At 54.3% G+C, this 17,572-nt stretch overlaps 1 protein-coding gene across 1 annotated transcript in view; it reads right to left on the bottom strand.

Moving 5' to 3' along the window:
* Positions 1 to 1,791: 1,791 nt before the first annotated feature.
* The window catches only part of PPL (periplakin), a 28,996-nt gene continuing 13,215 nt past the window's right edge, over positions 1,792 to 17,572 (bottom strand). Inside the window, exons 8-22 of the mRNA XM_054271026.1 lie at positions 17,088 to 17,195; positions 16,501 to 16,596; positions 15,449 to 15,571; positions 14,434 to 14,580; positions 13,202 to 13,353; positions 12,631 to 12,728; positions 12,239 to 12,396; positions 10,311 to 10,489; positions 10,089 to 10,227; positions 8,610 to 8,803; positions 8,137 to 8,287; positions 7,766 to 7,849; positions 7,091 to 7,207; positions 6,368 to 6,460; positions 1,792 to 5,323 (exon numbers count right to left, since the gene is read on the bottom strand). Coding sequence (XP_054127001.1) covers positions 2,639 to 5,323; positions 6,368 to 6,460; positions 7,091 to 7,207; positions 7,766 to 7,849; positions 8,137 to 8,287; positions 8,610 to 8,803; positions 10,089 to 10,227; positions 10,311 to 10,489; positions 12,239 to 12,396; positions 12,631 to 12,728; positions 13,202 to 13,353; positions 14,434 to 14,580; positions 15,449 to 15,571; positions 16,501 to 16,596; positions 17,088 to 17,195 — 4,524 coding nt within the window. The 3' untranslated portion in view covers positions 1,792 to 2,638. The remainder of the gene's footprint in view (positions 5,324 to 6,367; positions 6,461 to 7,090; positions 7,208 to 7,765; positions 7,850 to 8,136; positions 8,288 to 8,609; positions 8,804 to 10,088; positions 10,228 to 10,310; positions 10,490 to 12,238; positions 12,397 to 12,630; positions 12,729 to 13,201; positions 13,354 to 14,433; positions 14,581 to 15,448; positions 15,572 to 16,500; positions 16,597 to 17,087; positions 17,196 to 17,572) is intronic.

The raw sequence follows: 17,572 nt of genomic DNA, 5'->3' as shown, positions 1-17,572 counted from the left end.
TTCTCTTGTTCATTTTTTAACTTCAGAGCTAAATACTCCCCCTGTGCACCCCCTTTCAGGCTAAGGGCAGGCTGGGGCTCCACCTGAGCTTTCTGAGGTTTGGTTTCCTGCTCTGCCCAGTCTGTCTTCTCTCAGGCCCCCCCAGCCACGTCCCAGTTGTGCAGGGGTAGTGCTGATCCATGTAGAATTTACTGGTATTCCAAGGAAAAGCTTGCAGCTTCCTCCTTGAGCTTTGGGGAAGGATGCTGAGCCCAGGATGCCAGCAAATGTCTGCTTTAGTTTCCTCTGGTTTTTGTTAAGATCTGAGAATGACTGTTTTCAATTTGAGCTGATACATAACTGCCCGAGATCAGTGAGTTGATTGTATTTCAAATTAATGGATACAGCTCAGATTTCAAGTCTGTTTACAGAAAATACCTAGGTTGTAGTAGAAGAGCCAAAGACAGAACTGGTGTGGGTCAAAGGAAGCACAGCATTTCTTGTTGGACTCTGAGCAGTGGATGTCGTGTGGTTCCTGTTGAAGGCCTCGTCCTGAGGGGTGCTTGGCACCTTCATCTTCCCCTGGGAGCTGAAAGCTTGGGACTCCTGGCAGGACAGGGGCTCTCAGTGAGTGACCTGAGGTACTGGTTCTCCTCCCTCTCTTTGCTTTCACTTGAATGCTTCTGCTGGGAAGCCCCCGTGTGCAGAATCCCTCCTTCTAGGAATTTAGCGAAGCCTCTTGCCTCAGGGAAACGTTTATGTGGTGGAAATTCTGTGGGATATTTTTTCTTTACATGCTATAATGAGTGAGTGAGTGGTGTGGAGCAGAGTGGCAGCAAGGCAGGCCCACGCAGAGCAGCTGATGGGGAGCCAGGCTGGCACCTCTGCCTTGGGGAGGCAACTTGCAGCGCTTCCAGGATGGAATGGGGAGGGATAGGCTCCCATGGCACTTACCTGGGGATGGCAGTTCCTTTTGGCTGTAAGAGCTGCAGTTTACTATTCTATTTTTTTTTATGTGTGTGTTGGCACTGTCTTGCTGAAGATGGTGGGGGTGGTATGAAAAAATGTTAATCTTGTACAGAACAACTCAATAAATTGTTTCAAACTTTCCAAAATGCTTTTCTCCCCCCATCTCCTTACCTCTAATTCCCTGACTTTGTTTCCAAGAATTTCTGTTGTAGCTTGGATGCTCATCTGTGTCTCGAGTGAGTAATGAATTATTGACTGTTTTAAAGTCTCCTGTGTGGTGAGTGAATGGCAGCTGTGTTACAGCTGTTGCAGGGGTAGGAATGTTTCTTCTCATTCCCTGTGCTCCTAATGGTGCTTGAAGTTGGCCTCTGCTGCAAAGGACATGTGGGGCTCAGACCCTGCAGGAGGACCAGTGAGATCCTCCCTGATCCCTTCAGTCACAAAGGTAAAATAGTGGAGTTAATCCCCAGAGCCAGGAGGGATAAGCAGGGAATGCTTATGATGCTTCTGTGGACATCAGAGCTCCCCAGGGTGTGGATATTAGCTGAAATTGGGGCAAAAGGAAATGAATGGGTTCTCAAAGATACCATCCCAGTGAAATCCACTGTTCTCCTGCACTCAGTCCCATTCTTTAGTGCACTTCACTCCCATCTAATGCTGCTCATTAGTCCCAGCTTCAATGCTGCTCCAGTAATTTCCCCTTGGAAAAGAGCCAACAGCTAAAATGAATATCTTGGTGTTTTAATTCTGACTCCTTAATGGCAACTTCTTGTACACCCAAAGATCAGGAGGCTGCCATAATTAATGAAGACCAGACACCTTCTGATTGGAACCACTGCATTTTTATTTTGTACTATAAATAGAATTCCCCTCTATTCCCCATTCCCTTACACAAATAAATGAAACATGTAGCTGCATGTAACTCCATCCAGGAAAACACCAGCACTAACAGCTTTTAACCACGAGTGAAGGAGCTGCCTGTGGGAGGCCCTCTGCATTGGGTTGCCTTGCATGCTGTGCACAACCCCTTGTGTCTGGTGGTTCTGCCATCTCTTCATGTCCTTTTCCTTGACCTCTGGGGTGTGTGAATGCTCCTCCTGGATCAGTGGCTGGTGCCATCAAAGTACACCTTCATTCTTCCCCAGCAGCACAGGCACAGAGGTGAACAAATGGTGGTGCTGAGTCTTGGCGTGGTGATTCTGGGCTGAAACCTTGGTTTCCACAGAGCTGGTTTTCTCAGAGGATGAGCCCATCATTGAGTCAGTTGTCCACGGTGGGACTATCTGGCTTATCACCATGCAGCTGATGTAACCAGCTCCTGCTGGTCACCTCGGAGTCACCTGGACCTTCAGTCTCTCTCCTGACACGGCTTCGTGCACGACTATGTGAGTAGGAGTTGAGGAAACTGCAGGTTCTACTGAGTCTTTTGGACTTGAGGCACTTCACTGTCCTAAGGCTTTGTCTTGTTTTCTGCTAGGCAGGGAGGAAGAGGGGTTTCAGGAGGTTGGCAGATGTTTTCCACTACTGGTGGTGTTTCTGCAGTGTGTGACAACAAGCGGAGTGGCTGCGTAGCATGGCCGGGGCAGAGGCTGTAGCGGTTTGGAAGAGGCGGAGGAGGGCGAGGCTTTGCAGTGATCTGGGTGTCTGCAAGGTGCTGCAGCTCTCACTGGCTGCTCTTGAAGTGAAGTTTCTAGAGTGGAGCGAGCGCTGTGTAGTTGCTTCCGGACACCAAGACTGCCAGCTCCTGGATGGACATCTCCTTGTTGAGGTAACTGTCGTACTGGGCCGCCGTGAGCCTCCCGCTCTTCAGGGCGTCCTCGATGGAGAACTCCCTGCCAGACTTCCTGTCCAGGATCACAGACGATTCCCCGTTGGGACCCTTTATTGAGATCTCCTCCCAGTCACATTCCTGGCTCTTCAGTTTGACAAACAGGCTCCATTCAATGAGGCCAAACACGTGAGCTTCCTCTGGAGACATCTCTTTCCCGGTGTCGGGGTCGATGACCACGATGGAGCGCCTCAGGTGGTTCTCCCGCTGCTCCCTCTTGATAGCCACTGTCTTCAGGCGATTCTGAAGTTGCTCAATCTCTGCATCTTTTTCTCTGGATAACTGCTTCAGATCCTCTAACTCTCTTTCCAAAGCTTGGAACCTGGAGTCCAGGTTTATTCCACTGTCCACGTGGGTCATGTTTCTCAGATCCTGAGCTTCTGTTGCGGTGAGTTCAATCTCTGACTGCAGTCTCCTTGTTTCCATGAGTAGGTTCTGTTTCTCGAGGTGGAGCTTGTGGTTTTCCTCCCTTAACAAGTCTAGTTCCTTTGATGACTTGGAGTTGTTGAATTCCACCTCAGACAGCCTGGTTTCCAGGCGGTTGATATCTGCATCCAGCTCCCTCTTGCGCCTACTTTCTTCCTCCAGGTTGCTCTTCAGCTTTTGAATCTCGTACTCCGTGTCTCCTTTGTCCACTTGGACACTCTCTGAAAAGACCACTTTCTCCTTCACCTCCATCTTCTCCAAAGAAAGGAGCTTCTTTCTCAGGGCTTCTAGCTCGGTTTGCAGGACTTGCCTGCGGTGCTTCTCTTCTTCTAACTCCAGCTTGAGGAGGGAGTGCTCCTTCTCCTGCTGGGGATCTTGCTGAAGGATCACTTTCTGTTTCACAGTCACTCGTTCTGTCGTTTCTCGTTCCTGTTCTTCCAGCTCGTTCAGCCGGATCCTGAGCCTCTGCACCTCCAGCTCGGCCTCCCTGCGGGCCTGTCTCTCCTTCTCCAGCTCCTCCAGCTGCCGCTCCAGCTCGGAGCGTCTCCTCTGCAGCTTGCGCAGCTCCTCGCGGAGCCCATCGATCTGCTTCAGTTCGCTCTCGATGCTCTGCGAGAAGGAGTTCACCTCGGCTTTCAAGGCAGGATCCTGCTCATACTTCACTACTTCCTGCTGGACCACCTTCTCCTTCACCTGGGAAAGTTCTTCCTCCTTCAGTCTTACTTTTTCTTCTTGGAGAAGGCGTTCCCTCTCCAGGTCAATGTGCTTCATTTGTTCGTCTGCCAGCTGCACTCGCAGCGACTCTACCTCCTCTCTAGTCTTGGGGTCTTCCCGAAACTGGAGGATTTCTTGAACAACTTCCTTCATTTGCACTTGGGGTTTGGTGTCTTTCAAAGCTTGTATCTCTTGTTTCAGCTGGTAGATCTCCAGGTCAGCTCTTTCGATAGCTCCGGTCCTCTCTATGATTTCCTCCCGGAGTCGCTGTAGCTCCTTTTCGGTTTCTGGATCATTCTTGTACTTAATGACCTCCTTAATGACTTCTTTGACTTCCACCAGGGGCCCTCTGTTCTTCAGAGCAGCCAGCTCGTTCTGGCAGCTCTTCAGCTGTTCATCCCCACCACGGTACCTCCTCTCCTGCTCTACCAGCTCCAAGCGAAGGTTGGCAACTTCATTCTCAGCCTTGGGGTCTGGGCGCACAATCTCACGCACCTTCTCCTGCACAACCACCTTGGAGTTCTCCTCCTCCAGCAGCTGGATCTTCCTGAGCAGCTCAGCCTTTTCTCGCTCGTTGGAACGGCCCTTGGACTTCTCATCTTCATACTGGCGCCGGAGCTCGTTCACCTCCCTCTCAATGGCCAAATCCTTCTCCACCTTCAGCACCTCCTTGACGGTGATTTTGCCCTCGGCGATGGCCCGCTCCTTCTCCAGGCGCTTGAGCTTTTCCTGGAGGAAGCTGAGCTCTTCCTCGTGCTTCTGCCGAAGGGCGCTCTCCCTCTCCTTGGTCTCCTGCAACATCCGGAATTCCATCTCCAGCTGGGGATCGTTCTGCAGCTTCAGCACCTCCTTCTCCGTCACCTTCTCCTGCTCTTTGTTCTTCTCGCTGGACAGCACAGCAATTTGCTGGCGCAAGAGGATGACTTCGCTCTCCCTGGTTCCTTCCTGCCTCCTGAGCTCTTCCAGTTCCTCTTTGAGCTTCAGGATTTCAGCAGCTTGGGCCTTATCTTGTTCAATCCTCAGCACCTCTTTCACTATGTACTCCTGCCCTCCTTCCCTCTTCTCGTGCTCCAGGACTCGCAGCCGGATTTTCAGAGCCTCCAGCTCGTCCTGGAGCGCCTGGTTCTTGCGCTGCTCCTCTGCCAGGTTTTGCTGCAGTCTGTGGAAACTCTCCTCCAGCTGGGGGTCAGGCACCTTCTTCACCAGTTCCTTCTTCACCAGAGTTTCTTGGGGCTTCTGGTTTTGCAGGTGGACAATGTTGTTCTGAATGGCTTCAATCTCTGCCTCGAGCTGTTGCCGACGCTGAGTCTCATCCTCAAGCTCTTTCTTCAACTTCCAGACTTCTTCCACAGGCCTTACAGACTTTTTGGTCTGGGCAAAGTCTTGTGTCACCTGAATATCTGGCTGCTGTTGTTGGTAAAAGGATCAAAAAAATTTAGTGCAAAAAATCCAGTTAGTCATATTTTTGGTGCTTATCATCACAGAATCATGGAATCATTTAGGTTGGAAAAAAACTCCATCAAGTCCAACCTGTGACCAATCCCCACCTTGCCACCCAGCCCAGAGCACAGAGTATCACGTCCAGTTGTTCCTTGGACACCTCCAGGAATGGTGGAACACATCCACCACTCCCTGGGCAGCCCCTTCCAAGGCCTGACCACCCGTTCAGTGAAGAATTTCTCCTGATGTTTAACCTGACCTTCCCCTGGTACTCGAGGCCGTTCCCTCTCCTCCTGTCCCTGTTCCCTGGGAGCAGAGCCCGACTCCCCAGCTGTCCCCTCCTGTCAGGAGCTGTGCAGAGCCACAAGGTCCCCCCTGAGCCTCCTTTTCTCCAGGCTGAGCCCCTTCCCAGCTCCCTCAGCCCCTCCTGGTGCTCCAGCCCCTTCCCAGCTCCGTTCCCTTCTCTGGACACACTCCAGTGATTCCATGTCCTTCTTTTCATGAGGGGCCCAGAACTGGACACAGAACTCCAGGTGCCTCAGCAGGGCCAGCACAGAGGGACAATCACTGCCCTGGTCCTGCTGGCCACACTATTCCTGATCAGTGCCTCCAACAAAGCAGCAGGAGGAAGCTGAGCTGTGGCAAACTCTGAGCAGGGAGCATTTGCAAATGGACCTCTCTGCAGGTTCCCAGCCTGAGAAATCCTTTCTGCAATACCTGCTGCTGTCACAACAAAGCTCTGAGCCACAAGGGACACTAATTCTGCCAAAGAATGGCAAAAAGAGAGTTGAAAACTATATGGAGCTTCCTAGGATGAGTGGGCAATGGGACTGGGGGTTGGTCTGTGTGATTTAAGTGTCTGCTGATTAATGATTTAGGGGGACAAGACACCAGCTAGACTTGTTCCCAGTTCAGCCTGTATTGGCAGAGCCCCACATGTGCCATTCACAGGTGTCCCTGGGTCCTACAGGTGTGTCCCCTCAGCATCGCCTTGCTCCTGTGATCACTCACCTGCCGCAGGAGGCTCTGGGCAAACTCCAGGTTCTGCAGCCTCTGCTTGTTCACAGCGTTCACTTCTGTGTATTTGGCTGCCAGAACAGCTTCCTGCAGAGCAAAAACATGTTGGGAAGAACTTGAGAAGGCCAGAAAAAACAGGTTCTAAACTGGTAGCTCTGGGTGCTCCTCTAAACACCTACAGCAGTGAACTGCTGAGTTTGGTGGGGGAGAGGGATTCTCAAGCACAGACACACTCATGGTCGTGCTGTGATTTTTCTACTCAAGATAAGCAAAAACAGGTGCAGTAAGAACCAGGTGAGGAAGCTGAGGAAGAACCAGGTGGACACTTTTGCCTGCCTCTCTAGGCAGGATAAGTTTGAAGCAGGTAGCAAACAGATTCTGCATAAGTGTGAGTAGCTTGTGGCCTCATCTCACTGTAAGTATTTCTATCTTTGGTGGTGAAATCTCTCTGAAAGTCTAGAGAAGGGAAAGACTTCCAGGTTTTTGACTTTTCTCCTTTTTTCCTTTCCAAAAGTGTTAAATCCAGCATGTTCCCTCCCTCATTCTGGCCAGCCCAGTTAAAAAAAAAAGATGAACAATCTCCAATCCTTTCCTCCTGATTCCCTGTAGTTCCCTGTGGGACCAAGGTCCCCACAGTAAACGTAGATGTTTGCAAACCCCCCGTTATCCCATGAGCTGCCCTCTGCTTTGGCTCTGCTCTGGCCAGCCCTTGCTCACCTCCTCCTTCACTTTGGCAGCTGGGGACTGCAGCCTGGGCTTCTTGCTGGTGTAGCCATTGCGGCCGTTCTCCAGGTCCAGGATGGATCTCAGCTTCTCAGCCTCCAGCTCGTAGTCCTGTGCAAAGGCATTCCCAGGAGAAATGTGAAATTGCTGCCTCCCCTTCACACACAGGCTCCTCCTAAGCTGCCCTGGCTTTAACAACTTCACCCCTTGATCTGTTTTTTGGGAAGCCAAAAAACCCCACCCTCTGCTCTGGAGCCAGGCTGGGAGAGCTGGGGGTGCTCACCTGGAGAGGAGAAGCTCCAGGGACACCTCAGAGCCCCTGCCAGGGCCTGAAGGGGCTCCAGGAGAGCTGCAGAGGGACTGGGGACAAGGCATGGAGGGACAGGACACAGGGAATGGCTCCCACTGCCAGAGGGCAGGGATGGATGGGATATTGGGAATGAGGAATTGTTCCCTGTGAGGGTGGGCAGGCCCTGGCACAGTGTGCACAGAGCAGCTGTGGCTGCCCCTGGATCCCTGGCAGTGCCCAAGGTCAGGTTGGAGCAACCTGGGACAGCAGGAGGTGTCCCTGCCCATGGCAGGGGATGGAATGAGATGGGCTTTAGGGTCTCTCCTAACCCAAATACTCTGTTTTCTCTGTTCTCTCACAGGCAGAATTTCAGTCCTTACCTTCACTGCCTGCTGGTACTGCTGAGCTGTGGCAGAGACCTTCTGCACCTCCTGTTCCTTGCTTGCAATGTCATTGAGCAGTGCCTGGGTGCACAGAGATACAGGTCAGAGGCAACACAACATCCAAATGCATCCTTCAGCCTTTTTGGGGGTTACCATTAAAATCACAACCCCGAGAATTCCAACCTCCTTGAGGAGCCCTCTTTTGTGTGAACAAGGCACAGGAGGACTGCAGGACCTTAGAGCACGAAAATAAAGCTAATAAACATTTCTGTTTTTCTATTTGATGTTCAGCAGCTATCTAAGATCTGTTTCTTTTAGTTTTGTTCCCTTTTCTCTCCCTGAGGAGCCCGGGGTGCTCTGGGAGTTACCGCTTGGTTCTTGAGCTTCATCTCCACTTGTTGGATGTTGTCAGTCTCCTGGGGCTCGTAGTTGGGGATGTTGCACAGGAACTGGTTCACCTTGTCGTAGTTGGTGCGGTAGTTGGAGTAGGCACTTTTTGCTTTCTGCAGGGTTTGTGTTCTGTGGGGGGAATCAGCTCAGCTTCAGTCCTGTCCCATCTCCCGTGCCTGCTGCAGACACCTCTTACCCCATCCCACCTCCCCTGCTTCCTAAGACGTGGATTTGAGCCAGGTTGTTCTCTTGGCACCTCTGTTGCAAGAGAACTAATCCTTGTTTTCCCAGCTCTACCCAGCCATGCAACCTCTCCCTCTTCCTCCTCAGACCTCCCTGGAATCCCTTCTGCAACTCCTCCTTCCCAGGACCATGCTGCTGTGCCTCCTCCCGTTCCAGCGTGGTTCCACCTCCCCAGCAGCCATCCCAGCTCCCTGCCCCGTGCTCTCACCTGTGGTCAATCTGCTTGCTGAGGTTGTTGAAGCGCTGGTTGAGCTTGTAGAGCTCGGCCTCCTGGCGCTCGATGTCGGGGCAGTGCTCCTGGAACTTGCTGGCCAGGGTGTTGGAGCATGTCTTGGTCCTCTGCAGGTTCTGCTCGGCCTCACTGAGCAGGAACTTCTTGGACTGGAGCTCAGTGCCCATGGCCTGTGGGGAAAAAGCAGGAGAGGAGGGGGATTCTCTGGGGTTTCACACTGTTGTCACCCACACTGATCCAGCAACTGCACTGGAGCTGCAGCAGTGCCACCAGTTGTGGAAAAAACCAAATTCAATGCTTATGTGGTAAGCAGAACCACCTGTAAACCTGACAAGGAGAAAAGCTGCCTCTTACTCCCTCCTCACCTGCTGACCTTTAAGAGTAACCATGCAAAGTGCAAAATGAGTGAGGAGCTGCTTCGGCTTAGATCCTGTTCTTGCCAGTGCAGCAACTGTGGAAGGAGCAGTGAAAGCTCTTCCATGTTAGTCTAAACTTGGGATTTCATGGAAAAGCTGAGGGAGCACAGAAAATTCTGGCCTAGCCAGTTCTTGGTCTTTCTATAGCAGAAGAATTGCCAGTTTGGGTAGTTTTCCCAAGCAATAACTTCTCAAAGCCTTGCCAGGCCCATCTTTCCAGTATCAGGCCACTGACTTGCTTTTCCCAGACCATTTTATCCTTCACTTTTCTAAGAATCACAGAAGGTTTGGGCTTGGAAAAAACTTAAAACTCATCTCATCCCACCCCTGCCATGGCAAGGACACCTTCCACTGTCCCAGGCTGTCCCAAGCTCTGCCCAGCCTGGCCTTGGGCACTGCCAGGGATCCAGGGGCAGCCACAGCTGCTCTGGGCACCCTGGCCCACCCTCTGAGAGTAGAATTTCTTCTTAATATCTAATTTAAATATTTTCTCTTTTAGTTTAAAACCATTCCTCTTATCTGGTCAGTATCTGCCCATGTAAAAAGTCTTTCTCCCTCTTTTTTATAAACTTCCTTTATGCGCTGAAGGGGCTCTAAGGATTCTTTGGAGCTTTCTCTTCTCCAGGTGAGCATCCCCAGCTCTCCCAGCCTGGCTCCAGAGCAGAGGGGCTCCAGCCCTGGGAGTGTTTTCCCTGGACCTGCTCCAACAGGTCCGTGTCTTTCTTGTGCTGAGGATCCAGACCTGGACACAGCCCTGCTGTGAGAGGGTCTCACAAGGGCAGAGTGGAGAGGGAATGCCTCTGCATTAGTCCTTTCATCAAATCCCAAGACCTAAAGTTGGATTGGATTGGATTTGAGGATGGGAGGTGTTTTTGTCAGGAGCAGGTGGGGTCACTGCAGTCAAGGTGAGTTCTCACCCCCAGCTGAGGGAGCCCATCCTGTCACCAACAGATCCAAGCTTGGGAGTTGAGCAGAAATCACCACAGCTTTTGGAAAGTGTTTTTGCATGTGCAGCACACAAACAGGGCAAGAAACTCACCAGCAGCTCTTCCTTCTTCCTGTCCACCACCCTCAAATCCTCCGGTACCGTGTCATCTATGACCAGCTTGTTCTCATAGGTTGACAGCAGGTCTCGGCCTTGCTGGAGGCTCCTCTCCAGGTTTGTGGCCACCTCAACTCTGTCAGGACACAAGGAAGGTGTTTAAGCACACCTGCACCCTCCTCCTGCAGGGCTCAGGCTGGGATTTAAGCCATGACTTACTTCTCCTGGGCCGCGCTGAGCAGCTGCACCACACGCTCGTACTTCTTGTTGGTGTTGTCCACCTTGTTCCTCACCAGGGTGGCGCTGCCCGTGTTGGGCACGGACTCGATGAAGGCCTCGCACTCCTGGATCTTCCTGTTCTTCTCAGGCTCGATCCGACGGACCTCGTTGGTGATGTTCTGCAGGAGAACAAAGCAGGAGGAGCACATCACCTCACTGGTGATGTTCTGCAGGAGGAACACATCACCTCACTGGTGATGTTCTTCAGGAGAACAAAGCAGGAGGAACACATCACCTCACTGGTGATGTTCTGCACGAGGAACACATCACCTCACTGGTGATGTTCTGCACGAGGAACACATCACCTCATTGGTGACGTTCTGCAGGAGGAACACATCACCTCATTGGTGATGTTCTGCAGGAGGAACAAAGCCTTTAGAGCAGCTAGGCCAGGAGCTGGCGGCTACAGAGGAGCCACACTTGGCTGTCCAGGGAGAGGAAGGAAGTCAGGGCTGAGGATTTGTGTTTGGTGGAAGGTGCCTTCCAGCCCTGCAGGGCACAGGAGGATATTTTTGGCTGACTTTCTTTTGACCTGTCTCTCCTCAGTGAGGAAACTCCAGCTGGGGAGTGGTTCCCAGCACTCCAGCTCTGTCAGGGACATGCTGGGTTCATCTGGGCTGTTGGGCTCTGGCAGATGAATCCTTGCCTGGACATCAAAGTGCTGCAGGCAGCTGGGGCAATTTGCTTTCTCTTGTGGTAGCACCTGGATTTTGACACAGCCCTGGGCAAGTGATGTAACCAGGACCTGAACTTCCTCCTAAACCAAGGGAGGTTTGTGGCATGGAGCCTGGCTTAATTAGGGGTCTGAAAAAGAGGAAAGGAGCTGGATGCTCCTGGCACTGGAGCCTGGAGGAGCAGGTCCACAAGGAGAAACTGCCTGAGACCACAAGGGTTTTCCTGTTCCTCTCTGAGCTGGTGATAGTGGTGGCAAAGTTCACCAGGCAAAAATCCTAAATAAATTATTGGGTTGAATAGCAGGACAGTATCATTCAATATGACAATATCCTTGGAGATACTCTGAGAGATCTTCACATCAGCATAGATCTCAGACTGAGAGCTAATAATGAGAAAGAGCAGAGCTCAGTCTAATGTAAATTTATTATAAAGTATGATTCAAAGCTGCTCTGTGTGCCTTCATCCAGGGCAAAATAAATCAAGAAGGCACCTCCACTTTGTTTCCACTGTCAGTACACTCATAGCAAGCATCAGTGTAAATTCTGGGTGAATGTTGAAACTCTAAGTCTATAAGGTGGGTTCAGAACATACTTTTGAATAGCAATTAAGAAGAACCTACATCCCTTCTTGCTCACTGGCTATGATGAACTCCATTTTATCCTGCATAAATTATTGGTTGGATAGCAGGCCAGTGTCATTCAGTATGATAAGCCACTGTCGACCTCTGAATCATGATAGTGCCCAAAATCATCCACGAGCTGCCCCAGTTCTGGAAAGAAGTTTTGTTACTGCCCTGGCTTTCACAGCACTGACTCAAAGATTCTTCAATGATTCTGTGTTGAATTGCTGTTCTTCTCAATAAAGAGTTTCATGTCTCAGGTCTGGGAGACTTGGACATATGCTTGGATGATGGGCAGGATCAAATCCTGAGGGCTCCCCCCTCATCCTCACAGCCACCACCTGCAGCCATCACCTTTTTCTCATTCAACTGAGCTGGCAAAGGTTTTGGGCTTCTGAGGCTGCTCATAGGGTTGCTCCCCATCTCTGCTGGAAGCAGCTGTGAGCATCCCTCCACATCCCATTTCCAGGGCTGAGGGAGCACCTTAAGCACCCCTGGCAATGGAGACCCCCTCTGGAGACGCTCTGGCAGCCTGGGCTCTGCCAGGCCCTGCCCCTCGGCCCCACAGCCCTACCTTGAGGTCCTTGGAGCGCTCGGTGCTGTCCTGCACGGCCCGGCTCTGCTCCAGCGGCGGCCGCAGGTTCGCTGTTATGGCTTTCTCCTGCTTCTCCAGGTCACTGGTGACCTTCTCCAGCCCTGCCAGCAGCTGGCGTCCCCGAACTGATGCAGCATCTGGACAGCAAGAGGAGACCAGATTAAAGCTGGTTATGGGAGCTGGGTGTGGATTCAGTCCCACTGGTAGGTGCCAAACCCTCATCCTGCTGCTGTGCCCACAGCCTGGCTGCTCTGCCCCCCACCCATCCACTGTTGTCCCCAGGACCCTCAGGAGATGGGAAGGTCCCCATAAGATGCTCCACCACCTCAGTTCAAGCCTTTCTGTGCCCCAGGCTGCCCTCCTGCCCACACCTCCGATGCTGTCTGCCTTCAGCCCCTCATAGCGCTGCTGCAGAACGTTCTTGCAGTTGTTGGTCTTCTCCCTCACGCTCACATACTGCTTGGCAATCCTGCAGAAGGGGACAGCAGGAGGTCAGTCACACCCTCAGCCTCTCCATCACCCTGTCACCATTCCGGTGCTGCTCCAGCTCTGGAGGGGCTGTGGGGCTGCTCCCTCGAGGCAGCCATGAGGCAGATGTGGGGAAAAGCACCCTCAGGCCATGTTGGGGTAGAGCAGCGTCTTCGTTAGAACGGGGGAGAGGCAGCCGGGCAGGAACCTGCCTGCTGAGGGAGGGTGGGCAGCTCCCCCTGCCACAATGGCCCCCAGAGCAGAGGGAACCTGAGTGGGATCTTTGGGCAAGCAGGAAGGGGCAGGAATCCTGTGGGAGGAAGCCTGAGGCTCTGAGAAGGCAGAGCTTCGCTGTGGGAACCCCTGGGGCACCAGAGCAGGTGCAGGGCCGGTGGCAGCGCCCGGGGCTGGGGCTGGGCCTGGGGCAGGCCGGAGGGGCAGCGGGACGGTCCCGCCCGGGCTGGGGCCACGTACTGCTCTGCCAGGGCGATGGCTTCGGGGTCGGGCGGGGGGATCATGAAGCAGACCCCGGGGGCGCTGATGGTGTCTCCTGCGCTGTCGGCCACTTCCCAGAGGTCGCCGCTGTTGCTGTGCAGGGTGTAGTGAGCTCCGCGGCTGATCTGGCCCTGCGGGACAGAACCGGTCACAGCAGCACGGCCCGAACCACCGCCCGCAGCACGGCCCCGAGCCTGCTCCCGGCTCCTCCATGGGGAGCCTGCCCCTCGCCAGAACCTCCTGTGCCTTATCCTTCCTGCCCCTCTCCAGAAACTTGTGTTCCTGCTCCTCCCTGTCCCTGCTCCTCTGCCCCTCGCCAGAACCTCCTGTGCCTGCTCCTCCTGCCCCTGCTCCTTCTGCCCCTCGTCACAAACTCGTGCTCCTGCTCCTCCCAGCCCGCAGCCTGCAGGCACCGGGCCGTGCCTCTTGCGACAGCCACGGCAAGCAATTCCCACTCGGGCAGAGATGAGGAGGCGTTCCCAGGGCTGTGCCCTTGCCTTTCCTTTTCGGAGGAGCAGGCAGCTGAGTTGGCTGGAGCTGCTGGCTCCTGTCCCACCCCTGTCGCCGCCGTGGTGGCTGCCGGCTGTGCTGTCCCAGCCCTCGGACCGAGCCGGTGGGATGAGGGGATGAGGGCTGGGAACGGCCGGTGGCGGTGGGACATTCCTTTGGTCAGGAACATGCCGGGACAGCAGCTCGGGGAGCGTGGGAATGTGACAGAGCTGTGCTGTCGCAACATCCCCAGGGGGTGTGAGAGGCAGCGAGGCCGCGTTTCCCCCAGATCCCTCCTTCTCCTCCGCTGCAAAACCTGCTCTTCCCACCGGGGCCAGGGCGACCTTTGCCTCGTTCCCCCTGCAGGAGCCACCACCACTGCTTGGGCAAACCTGCTCCTTCCCCCAGTGCTGCTTCCCTGCCGCGCCCCGAGCAGCGCTGCCCGCCTGGGCTGGGGTGGGTGGGTGACGGATGGATGGATGGATGGATGGACGGACGGATGGGGGATGGATGGATGGATGGATGATGGATGGATGGATGATGGATGGATGGATGGATGATGGATGGATGGATGACGGATGGATGGATGGATGGATGGATGGATGATGGATGGATGAGGGATGGATGGATGGATGGATGGATGGATGGATGGATGGATGAGGGATGGATGGGGGATGGATGAGGGATGGATGGATGGATGGATGGATGGATGGGTGCGGTACCTGCTCGCCCTCATACTCGCAGAGCGCCTCCACGGGCACGGGCTGCGGCGGCGGCTGCCGGCGGAACCGCAGGGGCAGCACCTGCTGGCTGCGCTCCTGCAGAGACTTCACCACGGCCTCGTACTTGTCCAGGGCCTTCTCCTGGTCCTGGCACGGGGCAAGAAAAAGAAACAGTAGAAAACGGGAAGAGTGAACTCCTGGGCTCTCACAGCCAGGGAGGAGCTCATTTCCTCACAGCCAGGACAGAGACTGCGGCTGCTTCTGTGCTGAAGGCACCTCCTGCAGCCCTGGGCTCCTGTTCCAGGTGCTCCTGCACCCTCCTGCCTCCCTCTGCAGCCAGGCTGAGGGCTGGGACTATGCCCAGGGGTTGCCATGCCAACAGACAACCATAGGCTCCCTGTGCCCAACCCACATGTGGCTGTGCTGGTGCCCCACTCCCATCCCACTCCCAGCTCTGATTCCAGCCCTGTTCCAAGGCTCTCCAGCAGCTGCTCTATTTCCAGCCCTGAAGGTGGAGATCCCGAGATGCTGAGTGGGATGGAGCATGCAGGAGCAGAAGGGACGGCTCTTGGAAAGGGCTATCAGCTGTCCTGGGACACCTGCATCAGCCTGGCCTGCTGCAGCATGCTTGGATTTAGGCTTAGGCTCGGGCTCAGGCTCAGGCCCAGCACAGCCCTTCCCATGTGGGTGATCTCCAGCCCAGCTCACTGCAGCACAGCCAGTTCCACCACCTCCTCTGGCAGCAGGTCTAATTATGCTCCCACCCCTAACGAGTGCTAACTCAATGAGAGAACAAATAAAAACCAGCCCAGTGAGCAATTACGTTGCTAGGGGAGAGGCAATCTCTAGCCAGGGGGGAAGGAAGAGCTGGGGGAAAGCAGCAGCACGGCCCTGCTGCTCCCCATGGAGAGAGCTGGGCCAGGTGCCCACATGGGCAGGGACATCCCTGTGACAGTGCCAGGGGACAGTGGCTGCTGCTGCTGCCAACCCTGCAGCCCTGCCTGCACACACTCACATCCAGCTCCCGGAGGAGCGACTCCAGCTGGTATCTGTCCTTGAACTCCGGGCTGAATTTTTGGTCCAGGTCTGTATCCACCTTCTTCAAAAGCTCCTGAGCATCCTTGGCATCCTTCTGAAACTGCAGAGAGGGAAAATTTCTTGTGAGAGAGGATCCTGCTGAAACATGGAGCAGACCCTGCATGGCCTTCACACAGCCACCAGGAGCTCCTCTGGGAATCTGAACACTAGAATATGTGGAGAAAGGCCAGGAATCACTATTTCCCTTGCTCAGGAGATCAGACTGAAGGAAACAACAACCAGGGAGGAGCAGCTTATTCATGCTGAGCTTTCCCTGCCCTCACTTTTGTTTCACGGGGACAGCTTCACCACGGTGTGTGGTGCCACCACCGCCAGCGCCAGCAGCAGGGAGAGCCCAGCCCTTGCTCACACAAACCATGCCCTGGGGCAGCTGTTCTGGCGCATCCCCACAAAAGGCACTGCCTGGGCTGGGCACCACAGCTCAGCCTTGGCAGGAGCCTCATAGGGTGAGGAACACACCCAGGCTGTGGGAGAGGAATCCAGCCCGACCTGCTCCCCTGCAGAGCCTCCCTGGCTGTCAGATGCCATTTATCCAGCAGACATCTGTCTGCCCAGCTCAGCTGGGACACTCAGCCCGTGTGCCTGGCTCCCCGGGGAGTTTGGCAGCTACAAGGACCTGTTCTGCTTCCCAGAAGAGCATGCAAGCTCTCCCCATGCCCTGGTTGGGGCTGAGGGACCTCTGCTGTCCTGGGCACAGGGAAGCTGACACCCACTGTGGCTCAGGACACTTCTATGGAGCAGAAGCTTCCTGCAAGTCATGCTTTGGCCAAGCAATCTTACCTTAGGTGCCTGGGCAATTATGACTTGTGTTCTATCAGTTCAAGGTGCTCTCCTAGCCTTAATCCTGGGTTTGGAGCACTCCATCTCTTCTACCCAGTTTCCAGAATAAAAGGAATTTTGTATTCTAGGATTTCCTGCAACCCAGGAGCTCTTCAGGCTCCAACAAGTGGAGCCTCCAGGATGTGGTACCTGGTGGAAGTCCTCCATGAACTTCAGGTGGCTCTCCTCGCAGATGAGCAGGTTCAGGTACTCCTTCCAGTCGGCGTGCACGGCCTCGATGTGAGCCTGCAGCACAGGGACAGGGGACATCAGTGGGACCCCCGTGCCAGGGGAGCCTGAACTGCCCAGCAGAAGTCCCAGTTTCCATCCTGGGAGCAGCTCCTTGGCTGCCTCTGGAGCCACCCAGATGCTCTCAGGGGGAGCCCAGGATGGGAACACCCAAGGCTGGGATGATCACACAGGCTGTGTGCAGGTGGCACATCCTTGTGTCCATCTCCCACCAAAGAGGGAAGGGTTCCACCACAGTTTATCCTCTCTAGGTGGGCACAAGGTGACTGCCACAGGAATGAGGAAGATGAGAAGAGCTCCTTAGGTTTATCTTTCCTCCTCCTGTGGTGTTTACACATCTGCAAGTGAAGGAGGCTTTTTCCCCCTTGGCATCCCAGGAACTAAAGTCACGAGTGGTGTTGGCACTGGGTCCCACTCTGGAGAAGGGCTGGGTGAGTCTCCCATGCTCCAGGGTGGCTGAGGAGCTGGGAGCCATCCCTGGTGCTCACCTCGATGGCATTCTTCCCGGGGTGGTTCTGGGCCAGCAGCTGATCCCCATCAGCGTGCAGCTTGTTGATGGCCTCCTCCTTCTCCTCCAACTTCCGGTGGATGAAGTTCTGGATGGAGAGAGGTGGAATATTGATCCCCATGAAAGGGTGGGAGCCTGGCTGCACTCTGGGGCTGAGCAGCTCCACAGGACAGTGTGCTTTCTCCCAGTGCAGCTTTCACTTTTCCTTCCCTGGCAGATGTTGCTAAAGATGTGACTGCTGCCAAGCCAGCACTGAGATACAGGACAGGAGGCTGAGGGAGCTGTCCCTGTCATGGGGACACTTCCCCATCACGTTATCTTTGGCAGAGCTAAGGATTAACCTCACTATCCCTGCACTACCAGCTGCACATCTCAAAGCCCTTCACAATGGGCTGGGGGAGGCTGAGGCATGGGAGAAGGAACATTTCCTGCCCCCATGCAGCTCCTGGCCCCGTGCCCAGCTCC

The sequence above is a fragment of the Melozone crissalis genome, unplaced genomic scaffold (assembly GCF_028551555.1).
Source record: "Melozone crissalis strain CALT ecotype California unplaced genomic scaffold, PUWL_Pcris_2 ptg000012l_1, whole genome shotgun sequence".
Classification (NCBI taxonomy): domain Eukaryota; kingdom Metazoa; phylum Chordata; class Aves; order Passeriformes; family Passerellidae; genus Melozone; species Melozone crissalis.
This window is presented reverse-complemented; position numbering and strand designations above follow the sequence as displayed.